A 15,384-nucleotide genomic window follows, 5' to 3' on the forward strand; every position below is an offset into this window, starting at 1 on the left:
TGCAGTATTTCTTACTATTTCACAGAGCCTCTTCAAAACCAACAAGCGTTGTCTATGCATCACATATATTTTTCAGATATTCTGTAAATTTCCCCCAGTCTTTCTGGTCAGCTCAGTGGGATCCCATCTTTGTCACCAGTGAAATATACTCGGAGTCAAGTGTGAATTTCATGCTCTTTATTCAGCTTGTAGTAGCAATGAATGAAACTTCCCCCAAAAGTCTAGCTATATATACATTATTTACACAATGGGCCCAGCGTGATTGGCTAATTCCGGGCTGCTCCTGCAGACTAATCAGGTCACTGATTCACTTCTACCAGGAGCTGGATTGGGTGGCTCCTGTGGACCAATCAGACTGCTGCATTCTGGATCCTATTGTTCTAGGATTCAGCTCAGTACATAACACTATCTATCTATCTATATCTATCTATCTATCCATCTATCTATCTATCTATCTATCTATCTATCTATCTATCTATCTATCTATCTATCATCTCTTAACTCTGTTCTCTTATTGTGTGAAGGGGCTCACAGAACCTTCCAGCTTCCTGCAGGTCCTTCAGCAAGGACGGGCAAATTAATCTAGAGTCAAGAGATCACAGGGCTAATAGCAAACACATGATATACAGAATTGGTTGTTTCGATTGAGATCCAAGAGTGACAACATTGAGGGGGGGAGGGCAGGATTCTCTCCCCCCCCCAGTGTGTTAGTTTAGATAAGTTGCTTTCTTCCTGCTTCTTTATAAATTAGTGTCCAATAGATGACTTCCCTTCCCCTTAGGAATTTCTGGCAGGTGCATGACCCTGTAGATGGTTTGTTCTTTACGTTTGGTTCTATGCTTGACATATTGATTTGGTTTTGCTGTATTCCCCCCCCCTTTGTATTAACATCACATTCTCTGGGGTGTTTTTTTTTGGGGGGGGGCTTTCGGGCCCAAAAGCAGCATATAAATACCATATTTTTTGCACCATAACACTCACTTTTTTCCTCCTAGAAAGTAAGGGGAAATGTCTGTGCGTGTTATGGAGGGAATGCCTACGGGTGGCGGGGGGGGGGATCTGCTGCAGTCATGAGCAGAGGATCCATGGTTCCCCTTCCTTCCCTCCTCCGTGGCTCGCTTTGAAACAGCAAAGCGGGAGAAGAGCCGCGGAGTGGGGAGGAGAGAGGGACAGAGAGCCTGCTTCTTTAAAGGAGCAAAGCGGGAGAGGAGAGGAGCCGCTAACACGAGTGTAAGTGGCTCCTGTCCGGTTGGCTCCTTTAAAGCAAGCAGGCTCTCTGTCCCCCTCTCCTCCCCACTCAGCTCGCTAAATAGCAGCAAAGTTTTTCAGCTCCCTAAGCCGGGGATGAGCGGAGAGGAGGGAGAAAAGCAGAGCCTGCTTGCTTTAAAGGAGCAAAGTGGAAGAGGAGAGGAGCCTTCTCCCCTTATACCCCTCTTCTTCATTATTAGCAGCATCCTTCTCCACCCACCCCACGCATGCTCCTTGTCCCTTGAGTGCTTTTCCTTCCCTCCCCACTTAAAACATGGTTACAAAGCATGGATCCTCAGGATTTTTGCACTGGGTCACCCCAAATTCACCATCAGATCATATAGCATGTCCATGGCTACATCTTGCACCCAAAAAATCACGCACCCACTGTTGCCTGGGGCCGCAGTGGTGCAAAAACGTGGTTACAAAGCATGGATCCACATGGATCCTCAGGATTTTTGCACTGGGCTACTCCAAACTCACCATCAGATCACATGTCTGTGGCCATAGCATGAACCACAAAAATCATACATCCACTGTTTCGTTTAGAATATTTTTTTTCTTGTTTTCCTCCTCTAAAAACTACGTGCGTGTTATGGTCGGGTGCGTGTTATAGAGCGAAAAATACGGCAATTTAAACCAATCAATCAATTTTCCATCTTTTCCTCCTCCTTGCTGCACAGCAGAGGTGGCCCTCCAGATGCTGTGGGATTCCAACTCTCACCTGCCCCAATAGTCAGGGGTGGCAGGAGACATACTTGGGCAACATCTGGAGGGGCCCAGGTTAGCCTACTATGAAGGTTGCTGGTTCAGTCATTTTTGAGTTGGGGGTGTGTGTTGGTGAGAGGGTGTAGCATGGTCTGCAGTGTATTTCGCTCTCCTTACCACACCCAAAGAGCACAATCCTCTGCTCCTCTGTGTAGGGCTCTATGGCTATTTGACATTTGGTGCTGATGTTGCTGCTGACATCCTGATGTCCTACCCAGGAAATGATGTGCTGGTCATTGTAGCTCGGCTGTTGTTTGGCATCTCCATAATCACCATCTACCCCATTGTCCTCCTCTTGGGAAGGTAAGGAGCAGAAGTGTTGCTTTTCCTATGTTTTGACCCTGACGGAAATGCTGTTCTGCTTAATGAGGACTGTCATTGTGTGTCGCTCCTCTGGTCAGAAGCATAGCCTGATTTCCTCTGGGAACAGGCTCATTTTTCTCAAGCATAACCATATTTATAATACAGCTTTGGAATGCTTTAGAATGAAATCCAACCTGTTGCGCCAAAACCATTTATGGCTTAAATTAATGGTATTTTATTCCATTTTATATCCTTCCTTGCTTCTGAGGAGCCCAAAGTTCAGGGCTGCCTGCTTGGCCCCTCCCTTTCCTCCTCAAGCCACACCCATTTTTCTTGCTCCCACCCATTTGAACTAAATTACATTTTGATAAATACAGCAACCCCTTATTCCCAAAGAAAAACACATATAGTAAATTACTGCACAATCCTAACCATGTCTACTTGGAAGGTATTCCTCCCGAATTTAATGGAATTTACTCCCTGGCGAATCAGTTTAGGATTGCAACCTCAGTCCTATATATCCTATACATACTTGGCTTGGGAATAAGTCCCACTGTACTCATTGGGGCTAATTTCTGAGTAGATATATATGTAGGATTACACTGTCAGAGGTGGAACCTAAGAGATACAGAACTTAGAGGTAAACAGAAAATGCACATGTCAAAAGCAATCCACCAGAATAAATGCTATCTCCTCTCCTGTGATTATAAATGTAGTCTTATTTCCATGTGTTACAACAAAGAAGAAAAGATACTCATGGAACATATAGATCAACATTCAACTCCCTTGCCATGTCCATTGTTCCAAATATGTATTATCCCTCTTAAATTCTATGTCTGGAGGTGCATTCCTGTAGAACTTAGCCTTAGGCTGCCTTATGTTGGGTCACACTTTTGGTTCACTTGGCTCAGCACAGTCCATCAATCTCAGAATTGTCTACACTGACTGGTAGCAGTTTTCTAGGGTTTCAGGTGGAAACTTCCTGGAGTTGCTTGGGATTGAACTTGGGACCTTCTGCATCCCAAACAGATGCTCTGCCACTGAACCATGGCCCTTTCCAATCTGGGGGAAGTTCCCCCTCTTCTACCAACTGAACCAGCCACTTCCATAAAGTAGAATCTTGTTGTTGTTGTTGTTGTTGTTGTTGTTGTTGTTGTTTGTAATTGCCCATATGTCTATGCTAGGTCAGTCCTACAGGACGTCTGCCTGAGTTCCAAGCACAGCTACCTCCTGACAACTGAGCCTTACGAGAAGTGGATGCGGGTCACTCTCACTACTGCCTGGGTTGTGGTCACGCTGGTCATTGCTCTCTTTGTGCCGGACATCAGTGACGTCATCAGTGTCATTGGGGGCATCAGCGCATTTTTCATCTTCATTTTTCCAGGTATGATCATGTTGTGTGCTCTCTGAGGTAGGAGAGGGTGAGGGATCTGCATAACAATGGCTGATCTTTTAGCCCCCCAAAAAGAGGCAAGCTGGATCAGACCAAAGGTCCATCATCTGGCATCCTGTTCTCACCGTGGCCAACTGAAGTTCGGTGAAAAGCTTGCAAGTAGGTCTTGAATGCAGCAGCAAACTCCCCACTTGTTCACCTGAGACTCCAAGAATTGGTGTCACCATTGCTCTTGGCCAACTATCCTCCATTTTTCTCAGGGAAATTGATTTTTCTCCTCCCCAATCCTAATCATCTAGAAAAAGTTTGTGGGTTGATGAAAGTTTTTGCTTTTTTGCCGCCTCCTCCTTGTCCTCCTGGCAAAGTCCTCAGTGATGGATTTAATTATCAAGCAGTCTTCCTAGAAGCAAACTTCTTTTTCAAGTGAGATTTCTTTTTTGGTGCCTTGATTATCACAACGAAAGGTTTTGACCAGAGCTTTGTACTTGAGAAGGAAACTGATCAAAGTTCTGTTTCACAGCAACCCAGATTTTCTACCAGAAGAAGCTAAATTTGACTGCTTATGTAAACAGCAAGCTAAACACCGTTGCACACCAGCTTTAAAAATAATAATAATGGGAAACTGCTTCTGCTAATCATGGAGGAAAGGTGTGGTCATGTATGAGGTCTTGGTCACTGCAGTTCCTACTAGAGCCCTCTTCTCCCCCTGACTCTCTTCCCTTCCTCTCAATTCTTCTGTGGCTTCATTTGGAATTGGCATTTGTAGTAATTTATTGGCAGCAGTAAGGACTAGAAGTTTGGGTGAGCATGTACTTCAAAAGAAAGAGAAGAAGTGAAGTTGCAAAAGTTTGTGTTTACCTGGTATTGGAATAATCATAATATAATTTTGCCACTCTGAGCAGCTTCCTACATGAAAATATAATAAAACATTAAACAACTTCCCTATACAGGGCTGCTTTCAGATGTCTCCTCAAGGTTGTACAGTTACTTATCTCCTTCACATCTGAAGGGAATGCAGACTTGTTCAACTTATAATACTTTCCATTCAGTTTGCAGTGCTCCTGAAGTTCTTATCTGGCTTAGATTTGAACTCCATGTCAAGGAGCCTGGGAAATGTAGTTTGCCAGGTCTCATGAGTCATTAGGAAAGACAAGCTGGAAACTAGATGCTTCATGACTGCTCATGTCAGTGATGCTGTGAGGGGGATCTGAATTTCTGGAATTTGACTTGCCCCTGCTTTCTTCTTCTTTTTCTTTGGAGGGAGAGAACTGGCTGCTGTTTTTGGAAAATAGCCCATCTTGCTGACCCATACGCTAAATCAAGCTGAGGAGCATTTGGCAATGACTAGATGGCGTTGTTAAAGCTGTCAATGTCACATTCCGTATTTCAACCCTGGGAACCAGACATGGTTAAGCTGCCTTAGAGAGGAATATTCGGAAGATAAAGAGGATTTGGTTAAATAGAAATTTGGTTAAATGCAAAATAAACATCCATTTTGTTTTATCTAATTTCTATTCTGCCCTTCAATGCACAGTGATCGGAGCAGTCTACAGTATTTTAGGTATTTATTGCATTTATATCCGACCTTTTCTTCCAAGGAGCTCACACAGTTCTCCCCATCCTCCTCCCACATCCTACCTGTGAGGTAGGTTATGATCCAGGGTCAACCAGTTAGAGCTTCCTGGCTCCCAGACCCACTTCACCACACTGACTCTCAATTATTAATAATTATGATTGATTGCAATTATTATTAGTGATAACAAATGCAAAGTGATTTCTCTTGTGTTGCAGGACTCTGTTTGGTGTGTGCAGTGGAGATGGAGCCTATCAAGCCAAGGACCAAGTATGTCTGTGCCTTCCCAGCCCCCTTTGCTTGCTATGATTCTATGAATATGAGCTGGTTGTGGCCAAGGGCAGGCATCCCCAGTCTGCACCCGGCAGAGCTTTAGACTTTAGCTCCCATCTTTGGGGATGCTGGTTGGGGCTGATGGGAATTGGAGAGCAAAGCTGACGCACTGTGTGCCATGCGGGACTCCCCAAAATTCATAGGCCCTGCTGTGGCCTGCCCATCATAACTGGCTTTTTGCCGGCAGTTATTTCTATGACTGTGACAAAGGTAACACAGCTTGGCATTTTTTCCCCTCCCGCCCTTTGGCAGGTCTTGCTTAATTACATGGGGAATTGTCACCGTCCTTTGTGGAGCCTTCATCTTTGGACAAAGCACGACGATCGCTCTCATGGAACTGTTATACAAAGTCTAGCCGACCGGTGGAGGCAGTTGCGACTGTAGCAGATGGTGGCAAACAGAGACTGTCTTGATACTTGCACAGCCTGATGCGTATTTCCAAGTGATATGGGCAAGTACTATGCAGCTTTTACCAGCTGGCCATAATTTCAATAATAGCCACTTTTTCGCTATCTAATATAGGTATGTGTTGGTTGTGCTTTTCTGTACATTGAATGCCCCCTCCTCTCCCCCTGCGGACTGTTGGATAGGACCCGTTTTCTCAAGCAAAAGCTCCTTGGGTGTCTGTTGTAGTGCAGATTTTCAGTGATAGTTCAAACCACAGAAAGCTGTTGGATTTCTCCCAAAGCTGCTCGTCGCCCAAAGTTACTTTAGATGTATGCGAAGTACAGAGGACTCTTGAGAAAACATTAAGCTTTCCATAAAAGACATTCTGCTGCTTCTGCTCTCCATTTCACTCCTCCTCCTCACAGGAATGTTCTTAAAAGGGCTTAGAATTTCTAGGGTTTTCCCCAACCCACACCCCCTAAATGAGGCTCTGGAAAAAATGAGGCTCTGGGAAAGAAATTTATCTATTAGGATAGCATCCAAAAGTTGTGTGGATGTGTGAAACGGGGATTGCTATTTGTTTATTTTTCAGTAACTGTCAGGAGCATTGTTTTCACTTAGTGTGCATGCTTAAAATATATCACCAATGTATAGGTGCTAGAATGCCAGGTTGTTGAGCTGCGCCATTTTATACACTGCTGCAAGAGACCTCAGAACATGTTTATTAGTCCTTTGTTGCTGAGCCAAGGAAGATGACATGGGTGGAGTCAGTGCAGTATAGTTGGCAGCTGTGGGAGCTGGTTTTGTACATGATCCTTCAAGTGGCTCCACTGCCTTAGATGGTCCAGGTTCTGCCACCCTGGTCCAAACCAGGTACCAGAAGTTTTAAAGTAAAAAATTGGCCATTTTTTGTAAACCTGTCTAGAAGAGGCTCTCCTGCCCCTTTTAGGCTTTGATGTCTTATCCTGCAGAAAGGAACTGCTAACTTCTGCTTCTACAGGCAAAGGAGACTTGTATCTTTTTAATGTTAGGATTGGTCTTGCCAAACAAAGGCCTGAAATTGAGGATGAATCCCAAACATTGCGCCATTGGAGCAAAGGCTGGCTTTGCATCTCAAATGTGAATCTAAAAACTCACCCCCGAAGCTTGGGGCACTTAATGTATTTCCCTCTCACTATGCTACACACTTTCAGATGGGTAGAGCATTAAAAGTCACCATGGTTTCCTTCTCCATGTACATGCAGCAGGGTCCAGGGCCAGCCAAGGCATCTTGGAGCTCAAAGTTGTTGTTCCTTCTGTAGTACAGACCCCATCCATACTGAGTTCCTCTCCCTTGTCGGCTCATTTGCTTTCCTCCCTGCAAACCATGGCAACTGTTGCCATGCTATATATACTTAAAAACATTAGAAGAGACTAGCTGGATTGGATAGAGGACAATCTTAGCTAGCAAACTGTTCTCACAATGGCTAACCATTGGAATCTCCTTTCTTGTAACTTGAATCCATTGTGTTGGGTCCTACCCTCTGGAACAGGAGAACAAGCTTGCCCCATCTTTCATGTGACAGCCCTTTAGATATTTGTTCCTCATAAGGATCCGTTGCCCTCCTCTTGTCAATAGCCTCCTTAGATTATGGTGCCCAGAGCTGGACACAGTATTCCAGGTGTGGTCTAACCAAGGCAGAATAGAGCGAGACTATTACTTCCCTTGATCTGGACACTATACTTTTGTTGATGCAGCCTAGAATAGCATTAGCTTTTTTTTTTTGCTGCTGCATCACACTGTTGACTCATGTTAAGCTTGTGGTCTACTAAGACTTCTAGAACACATATTGCTGGCAACTCAGCTGTTCCCATCTTACATTTGTGCAGCTGGTTCTTCCTGCCTAACCATAGTGGGGAAGACTGACCTGCCCAGGTGTGGACTGTTGATGAAAACTGCAGAGATCCCCCACCTTTTCCATCTTTAGGGTTCTTTATCTTTAAACAGGTCTTGGATCAGTTGGCCTTTCAAACAGAGGACTGCCCTCTGTTGCATAGGCTAGATGGGCTCCCCAGTCTGAAATGACGTGTGGTCTTAAGGGCAGGTGAAAACAATGAGGGTTCTACGCAGAATGCAATTTTTTATCTCTTAAATTTTATTTGGTTATCTGCACTTAAGTCATATACAATAGCGCATAATAGATGTATATAATAGTAAAATTGCTTATATGTTGGCTAATACTGACATCCTGCAGTGTGCTACACTTTAGAGCTATATAATAATCTTATTTCTAAAACGGTACATGTAAACTATCAAAGGTTATAGTCAAAAGTGAAGATAAGTAAGCTTGCTTCCTGAAGATTTTATTATTTATTTGAATTTTGCCTGCTTCAATCCCGGTTAGAAATGGTTCTTTGAAAAAAGAAAAGAAGTATGTTTAAGTTAGTGAAGTAACTCGGTGCAGCTACTTACAGCTAAAAATAAAAATAAATCTAAGTACATTGAGGCTTTTTTATTATTCATGCACTGGCATTAAAGTGAAGGCAACAGAGGGAAAACCAAAAGGATGGGGATAGGGAAAAATCTGAAATGAAAGGGAACTTTATGGGTCTTCCATATGTATTTCAATCATTTCCTTGCACCCTGGATATGCTAGCTTGTCTTGGGTGGGCTTATGCCAAGAACATCTGGCAGAATAAATCTTGGCACCACCACCACACTATGGTTCCCAAAATTCTGTGGGAAGCCATGATGGCTATTAGTGCTATAAAACAGATGCTACTTAGGCTATATAGAGACCCGCCTTCCCCATTCTGGTACCCTCCAGGTGTCCTGAATTACAGCTCCATCAGCCCAGCTGGATCTTCTGAGAAAATGCCAGAACATTTTCCCTTTGCCATCCAGAAACCCTGTCGGTAAGGACATTTATGTGCAAGGCAGTTTTTTCTGAGGTTATTTTTTTCCTTATCAGTAGGTTTCAGTTTCTCTTGTTTGTCTTTTTTCCAGAAGTGGTATTGCTGTCATATTTGGACTATTTTAGTGTTTGGGTTAGTGATATGACTAAGTATTTGTGTGGAGAACTGAAGCTCAGTTGTAGAACACCTGCTTGGGCATGCAGAAGGAACCCCATCCCTTCCACATAATTCTGGGGATGAATCTTGCCTGAAACCCCAGAAAGCTGCTGCCAGCCAGTGTAAGCAATGCTGAGCTAGGCTGACGCCTGACTCAGTCTGAGGCATCTTCCCATGGTAAAAAACCCAAACCTCTCAATTTTTCATGGAGGAAAAGATATTTCAATTCTTTGTGCAAAGGCCCCACCAATGCTGTTGTCACTAGTTTGCTGACTGTTGTGCAAGTGGGGAACAATCTGGTGTGTTGGATCTGTGGTACTGGGAGGCAGAGAGAATTCCTTTGCAGAAATGGCCATTTTTCTCACCTCCGGTTGATTTCTGCCTCCCCTCATGCCAAGTGCAGAACTAGCTGTAAGGTGCATGTGGGGCAATTTCTGCAGGAGTTGCTGAACTCTCCCCACACCCCTTTCCCCCCATTTGGCTTCAAGAATAAAAATGTGCCTGGCTTAAGGGGGGAAACTACCAGGCGGTCAGGGTCACAGGAAGTAAACAGTTAATAAGGGAAGCGATGGGCATCCTCTTCCCTTTTGGCAATCCCCCCCCCCCCAATACTCTCTGCTTTTCTAGAGCGGCTTCCTTCTGTTCAATTTACTGAACGGGGCATTAGTTTGAAAACACAGCCCATGCATGAAAGTGGCATACAAGAGAAACTTTCAATTTATCAACATCCTTTAACAGCAGTTGTATACTGCTGATAGCAGTACCTTGCAGAGTGGTGGCTGCAATAAATGGCAGAGAACTTTGAGCTCCGAAGGGGAAATGTGTGCCTGGCAGGGTCAGAAGTTAGGCTTTTGGTTTTGGCTTGTTTTGTTTTTCCTTCACTTCAGATAGCAAGCAAGTAAATAACAGTTCCAGGTAGAAATGTTTTTGGGAGGGCATGGGGGGGGGGAGGGAGGGAGAAAGACAACACCTGTTAACAAAGTCGTTAGAAAAGACAGGAGTTTTGTTCTCTGCAAAACAGCGGAAACTTCCAAGAGTGCCTGGTGAAGAGGGAACAATGCCAGCCTTCCCTGATCAGTCTTGGTTGAGGGTGCACCAAGCAGCTGCAAAGGGGGGGGGGAAGAGGTTTTATATTTGTGACGAAACAAAACAAAACAAAACTCTACTTGTGTTAATGGACTTTTTATTTTATACGTCCTTCCTTATCTGACTCACAGAAGGCATTCCTTTGTGTTAGTGAGTGGCAGGCCTGTGCCAAGGACCAGTATGAGGGCCACAGCATGATGGCGGCTTCACTCGGGTGAAACTGCTGCTGCTCCTATCTCTCTCTGGCCCTTGCAGAGGGAGGAACAACCTGCATTGGTAATGTACCTGGACCAAAGCAGCATGCTCCTCCTTCAGTGTGGGCAGGTAGCTTCTTTCAACTGCTCTGCTGAAGGGCATGCAGTTGCCCGAGCCTCAGTGGAGCAGTTCAATGAAGCCCCTCCCCCCCCGGTGTGTGAGCCGGAGGTGAGTTTGGGGCTTCATTAAACAGTTCCACTGAGGCTCAGGTAGAGAGGGAGCCATGACAGGCTCTGTCCACAGGGCTGTCTCCGCTGCTGCCTCTTCCTCCCAGCGCCTCGCAGGGCCAACACAGCTTGTTCCTCAACACTGCAATGTACAGTGGTACCCCGCAAGACAAATGCCTCGCAAGACGGAAAACCCGCAAGACGAAAGGGTTTTCTGTTTTGGAGGCGCTTCGCAAGACGAATTTCCCTATGGGCTTGCTTCGCAAGAAGAAAGCCCATAGGGAAATCTCCGGGGACCTCTTTTAAATGGTGGTGGTGGGGAGCAAAACCTTTCCCCCCCTCCGGCCTTCAGAAGAGGTCCAGGAAGGCCAGCGGGGGCCGAAAGGCTTTGCTCCAGGACCTCTTCTGAAGGCGGGCGGGGGGCGAAAGTCTTTGCTCCCCCCTGCCTGCCTTCCCGGGAGAGCGGACAAAGGCAGCACGTTTCTCCGCTGTCCCGGACAACTTTGGAAGGCAGGCGGTGGGGAGCAAAGACTCCTCTTCTGAAGGCGGGCGGGGGGCAAAAGTCTTTGTCCCCCCTGCCTGCCTTCCCAGGGGCTTTTAAATCGCCCCGGACAGCGGAGAAGTCCTCCGCTGTCCCGGGGTTTTTTAAAATGCTGGGGGTGGGAAGAAAAGCCCTTGTTCCCCCCCCCCAGCCTTCAGAAGAGGTCGGGGGACAGACTGTCCCCGGACCTGGTCTGAAGGCGGTTTCCATAGGAACGCATTAATTGATTTTCAATGCATTCCTATGGGAAACCGTGCATCGCAAGACGAAAAACTCGCAAGAAGAAAAAACTTGCGGAACGAATTAATTTCGTCTTGCGAGGCACCACTGTACCACCAGCCAAGAACTGCAATCTGGTGCTACATTGCAGTGTTGAAAACCTGGTTGGCAAGTGGTTGGCTTGGAGTGGAGATTGTGGCATTTAATGCGAGGCAGTAACTCCACTCAGGGGTTCATCTGCTGTGTTATATCATCACACGTGGCAAGCTGCTCAGTGGTAGAGTCTTTGCTTTGCATACAAAAGGTCCCAGGTTCAAAGTCGATGTAGACAATTCTGAGCTTGGGGAAACCTAAGGCCGCTTTCTAGGTTCCCTACACAAAAGGGGCGTAGGAAGACTAGAGAGAGGCTTGCCTCCCTTTTGGAGAGAAGAGACCGGGAGGTTGACCATCTGCAGTGGGCAGCTTGCTGTTCTCCTGTAGGTTCCCCATGTGATGTGCAACCCTGGGTCCCTATGGGAATGGAGCAGGCTCCCCTCTCGTGGGAGAGAAGGAGAAGCAGATCTGAGTGTGCTCACTCCTTCTGTCCCCCTTCATATGTTGACTTAACATGAAACCTAAGAGTTGCTGAATCAGGCTAGCATCACAGTCTGTTGGGATAAAACAACAGGAATGGGAACACCAATACGGCTTGGTGGTGTTGTGTTTTAAAAGTTTCATGCTACATGTTTTTAAAAGGGAAGGTCGTTTTAGAAGGGTGGCTCTTCCCCCAACCCAGGAGGCAGCAGCTTAGTCCCCCACTGAATTGGCATTCTGCTCTGAGTTGCAGACACAGAACTGCTCACCAGAGAAACTACTCCCAGTACATTCTCCTCCCTCCTATATATCACATTCTGGATCTGTACCTGGCACCGACACACTGGACACTGCTTCCGGTTGGGTGAGCGTATCCACTTTCACATGCTGGAAGCTTTTGCAAGCAGGACTCTGGAGATGCCTGCAGGAAAGAGAGAAGGTGGCCTTGTTATTTTAGAGCCAGTCTCATGTTTACCTGAGCAATATGCTAATGAAATAAGGGCTGAGCCTGTGAGAGAGGAGCCCGACACCCCACCAACCCCCATCCCAAGCTGGCTGAGGATTTGGTTTGAGCATAAATGTTTCCCCACAGAGAAGCATTTGATTTATTTAAATTTAATGTGCGTAACTTATACAAGTCACAGAACTGAGCTTCTTGGTGGAAAAAACCAGTGGCTTTAGCACAAAAAAATCCCAACCACTCAGTGGTAATTTATATCTGTCACGTTTGGCTAGCGAGAATGTGAATTTCTTTAATACTTTCGCCAAGGGAAGAACATTTATCTTTTGAAGTGCCTTGGGAGGTTTTGAAAGCGGCTTGTTAACACACTTGTTCTTGTCTCCACCTCCTTCCTATTTCGCTGTGGGGAGAGCGGGACTCTCCCTCTGGCTGATACTTTATTTTTTTTGGTAGTGCAACAGGAACTGTGGAAGAAAGGACTATTTGCCACTGTAGTTGATTTGTACAGTGCAGTTCATTAACCAGTGGAGGCAACTCTAGTAGGGCAAAAGGGGCACTCCCTGGCTGCTCACTTAATACCAGTCTAGGGGGTGCCATTGCCCACCATTTCCCTCTTCCTTTGTCTTAGTTGTAGCCCTTTCAGAACCTGGCAGGAAAGAGGTAAAGGGACCCCTGACCATTAGGTCCAGTTGTGACCGACTCTGGGGTTGCGGCGCTCATCTCGCTTTATCGGCCGAGGGAGCCGGCGTACATGTGGCCAGCATGACTAAGCTGCTTCTGGCAAACCAGAGCAGCGCACGAAAACACCGTTTACCTTCCCGCCAAAGCGGTACCTATTTATCTACTTGCACTTTGACGTGCTTTCGAACTGCTAGGTTGGCAGGAGCAGGGACTGAGGAATGGGAGCTCACCCCGTTGCGGGGATTTGAACCACTGACCCTAGGCTCTGTGGTTTAACCCACAGCACCACCCATGTCCCTGCAGCAAAGAGGAGAATGGCATAAAACTAGAATTAGTTGGCTCTGCCTGTTTCTGGATCCATCTACCGTTCGGGACTGGTAGGACACAAAGCTGGGAGCCTAATGGGCACAGCCATCGCTGCCGCTACACTAACCAGCAATGATGAAATGCAAAACCCAGCATGCGGCAGCTGTGAAAAAGGTGAATTACATGTTAGGAATCATTAGAAAAGGGACTGGATTTCAAACTTGTTAATATCACCATGCCATTATCCAAATTTATGGTGTGACTGCATATGGAATACACTACAATTTTAGTTGCTCTACCACAAAAAGAATAATGTAATCCTACACACCTCTACTCAGAAGGTAAGTCCCACTGAGATGAAATCGGACTTACACCTACATGAGGTTAAGATTGCAAAAGTGCTGAGGGGATTTAGGCACCAGCCATTCAATCCATTCTTTCCAGGTGTACCATCACTGCTGCAACTTATATACTTGCAGAGCCAGTTTGTTTTTTTAAAAAAATAGGGGTCTGCATCAGAGTTGCAGGAACGCACAAGTCCACAAAGCAGTCAAAGTGCCTTTGCTGCTCTCAAAATTCTGTGACTGTACTGTGCCCCAAGAGGGGGCTCCCTTTATAGCTTTGCTCATCTCCTCCTTTCCCCTGACACACTCTCTGATCAACTGCCTTTGGTGCCACAGAGCTTTGCTCTGCTGCTGACCAGTGATGAGCGCATTCAGAGTCTTGTGCTCAGGTGGGAGGATATGATGAACTGCAGGGCACAAGGCCAGGGGGTGAGGGGAGCAGTGGGGCCCATCCTAACAGATGGCCAAGGAGTTTTATGTTCAGAAGGCTCTGCAGGGAACTGAAGAGAGTCATCATGCAGGTGAGACTTTTGGCACAGATCTAAGGCAGATGTGTGCGTGTTTTTAAAAAGTGAAAGCCAAGAGAGCCCACAGTGGACCCCTGCAGCTCCCCTCCTGCCTTTTGCATTTTGAATGACAGCTGTACTAGATACCAATGCACTAAGCGCTCCTTCAAGCTGTCAAGCTTTGCTTCCCCCATTTTGCTGCTGTTACGTTGGCTGCCTTAAAAATTAAATCATTGTACTGGTTTGTGCTGTAGTCTTTTTCCTCATTGATTTTTAAACACATAGAAACAATTTATAAAGTGCAAAACTTTTTCTAGGGTTTGGGGGAGGCCCCTTAGTGACACCGTGTATCATGAGACCCTTTTTGTTTCTGGAATTCATCCCAAAGGAACATTTCATTTAATGCAGAAAAGTTCCTTCCCAAATTGGCCCCAGTGCCTAAAAATGTTACATCCTCCTAGGATGGATACACACGTGCACAAGGTTAAACCACACACACACACACACACACACACACACCCCTGTGGAGGCAGAGCATAACCTTTGATAGTCCTCTCCTTCATGAATTTGTCTAATCCTCTTTTTAAACCATCCAGTGGCCATGACTGAGTTTCATAGTTTAAATATGTGCAGCAAAAAATAATAACAGCCATTGGTGGGCTGCTGCTGCTTATGAATGATTTGCTGCATTGGTCAGTTTCCTTGTAGTTGCATTCCAAATGGCTGCCAAGAGTCTACCTGATGTCTTGCCTTACCTCTTCCAGTCATCCTCTGACTCCCAGAACTCGTAGACAATGAAAGTGACCCCATCAGGAAGCCTGACTGCAGTTACACTGCAAAGAGAGAGAGAAAGAGAGAAATGTGGGCAGCAGTTGAAAAAACTTTGTGGTTAAGGGATACAGCGTGAGTGTATCCCTGCTTAGTGCTCCCCCACTTGTCATGAAAACAGAAACTATTCAGCAATTATCTCTGTGGTTGATGAACCACAACAATTCTTGTGAACTGTCTGCCTCTTACAAGAATGTGAAATTAAGAAAAGAATGTGACAGCCACTCTTTAATTGGATCTATTTATAAAATTTTATGGGAGTGCGTTGGCCCATGATCACAACTAGTATTGGGCTCTACTCACAATCCCATCCCAGTAGGATATCTGTAAGAAATGACATGGCAAAGGAGGTTGTGGGAACC

At 45.8% G+C, this 15,384-nt stretch overlaps 2 protein-coding genes across 2 annotated transcripts in view; one reads left to right on the forward strand and one right to left on the reverse strand.

Annotated features, from left to right (window-relative positions):
- The window catches only part of SLC38A8 (solute carrier family 38 member 8), a 28,709-nt gene extending 21,469 nt beyond the window's left edge, over positions 1-7,240 (forward strand). The window contains exons 8-11 of the mRNA XM_082232363.1: positions 2,172-2,319; positions 3,504-3,703; positions 5,504-5,555; positions 5,871-7,240. Coding sequence (XP_082088489.1) covers positions 2,172-2,319; positions 3,504-3,703; positions 5,504-5,555; positions 5,871-5,973 — 503 coding nt within the window. The 3' untranslated portion in view covers positions 5,974-7,240. The remainder of the gene's footprint in view (positions 1-2,171; positions 2,320-3,503; positions 3,704-5,503; positions 5,556-5,870) is intronic.
- Positions 7,241-9,996: 2,756 nt separating this feature from the next.
- The window catches only part of NECAB2 (N-terminal EF-hand calcium binding protein 2), a 146,471-nt gene continuing 141,083 nt past the window's right edge, over positions 9,997-15,384 (reverse strand). The window contains exons 11-13 of the mRNA XM_082232370.1: positions 14,950-15,027; positions 12,227-12,318; positions 9,997-10,159 (exon numbers count right to left, since the gene is read on the reverse strand). Of these exons, the coding sequence (XP_082088496.1) occupies positions 10,131-10,159; positions 12,227-12,318; positions 14,950-15,027 (199 nt within the window). The 3' untranslated portion in view covers positions 9,997-10,130. The remainder of the gene's footprint in view (positions 10,160-12,226; positions 12,319-14,949; positions 15,028-15,384) is intronic.

The sequence above is a fragment of the Podarcis vaucheri genome, assembly GCF_965113315.1.
Source record: "Podarcis vaucheri genome assembly, chromosome: 7".
NCBI lineage: Eukaryota > Metazoa > Chordata > Lepidosauria > Squamata > Lacertidae > Podarcis > Podarcis vaucheri.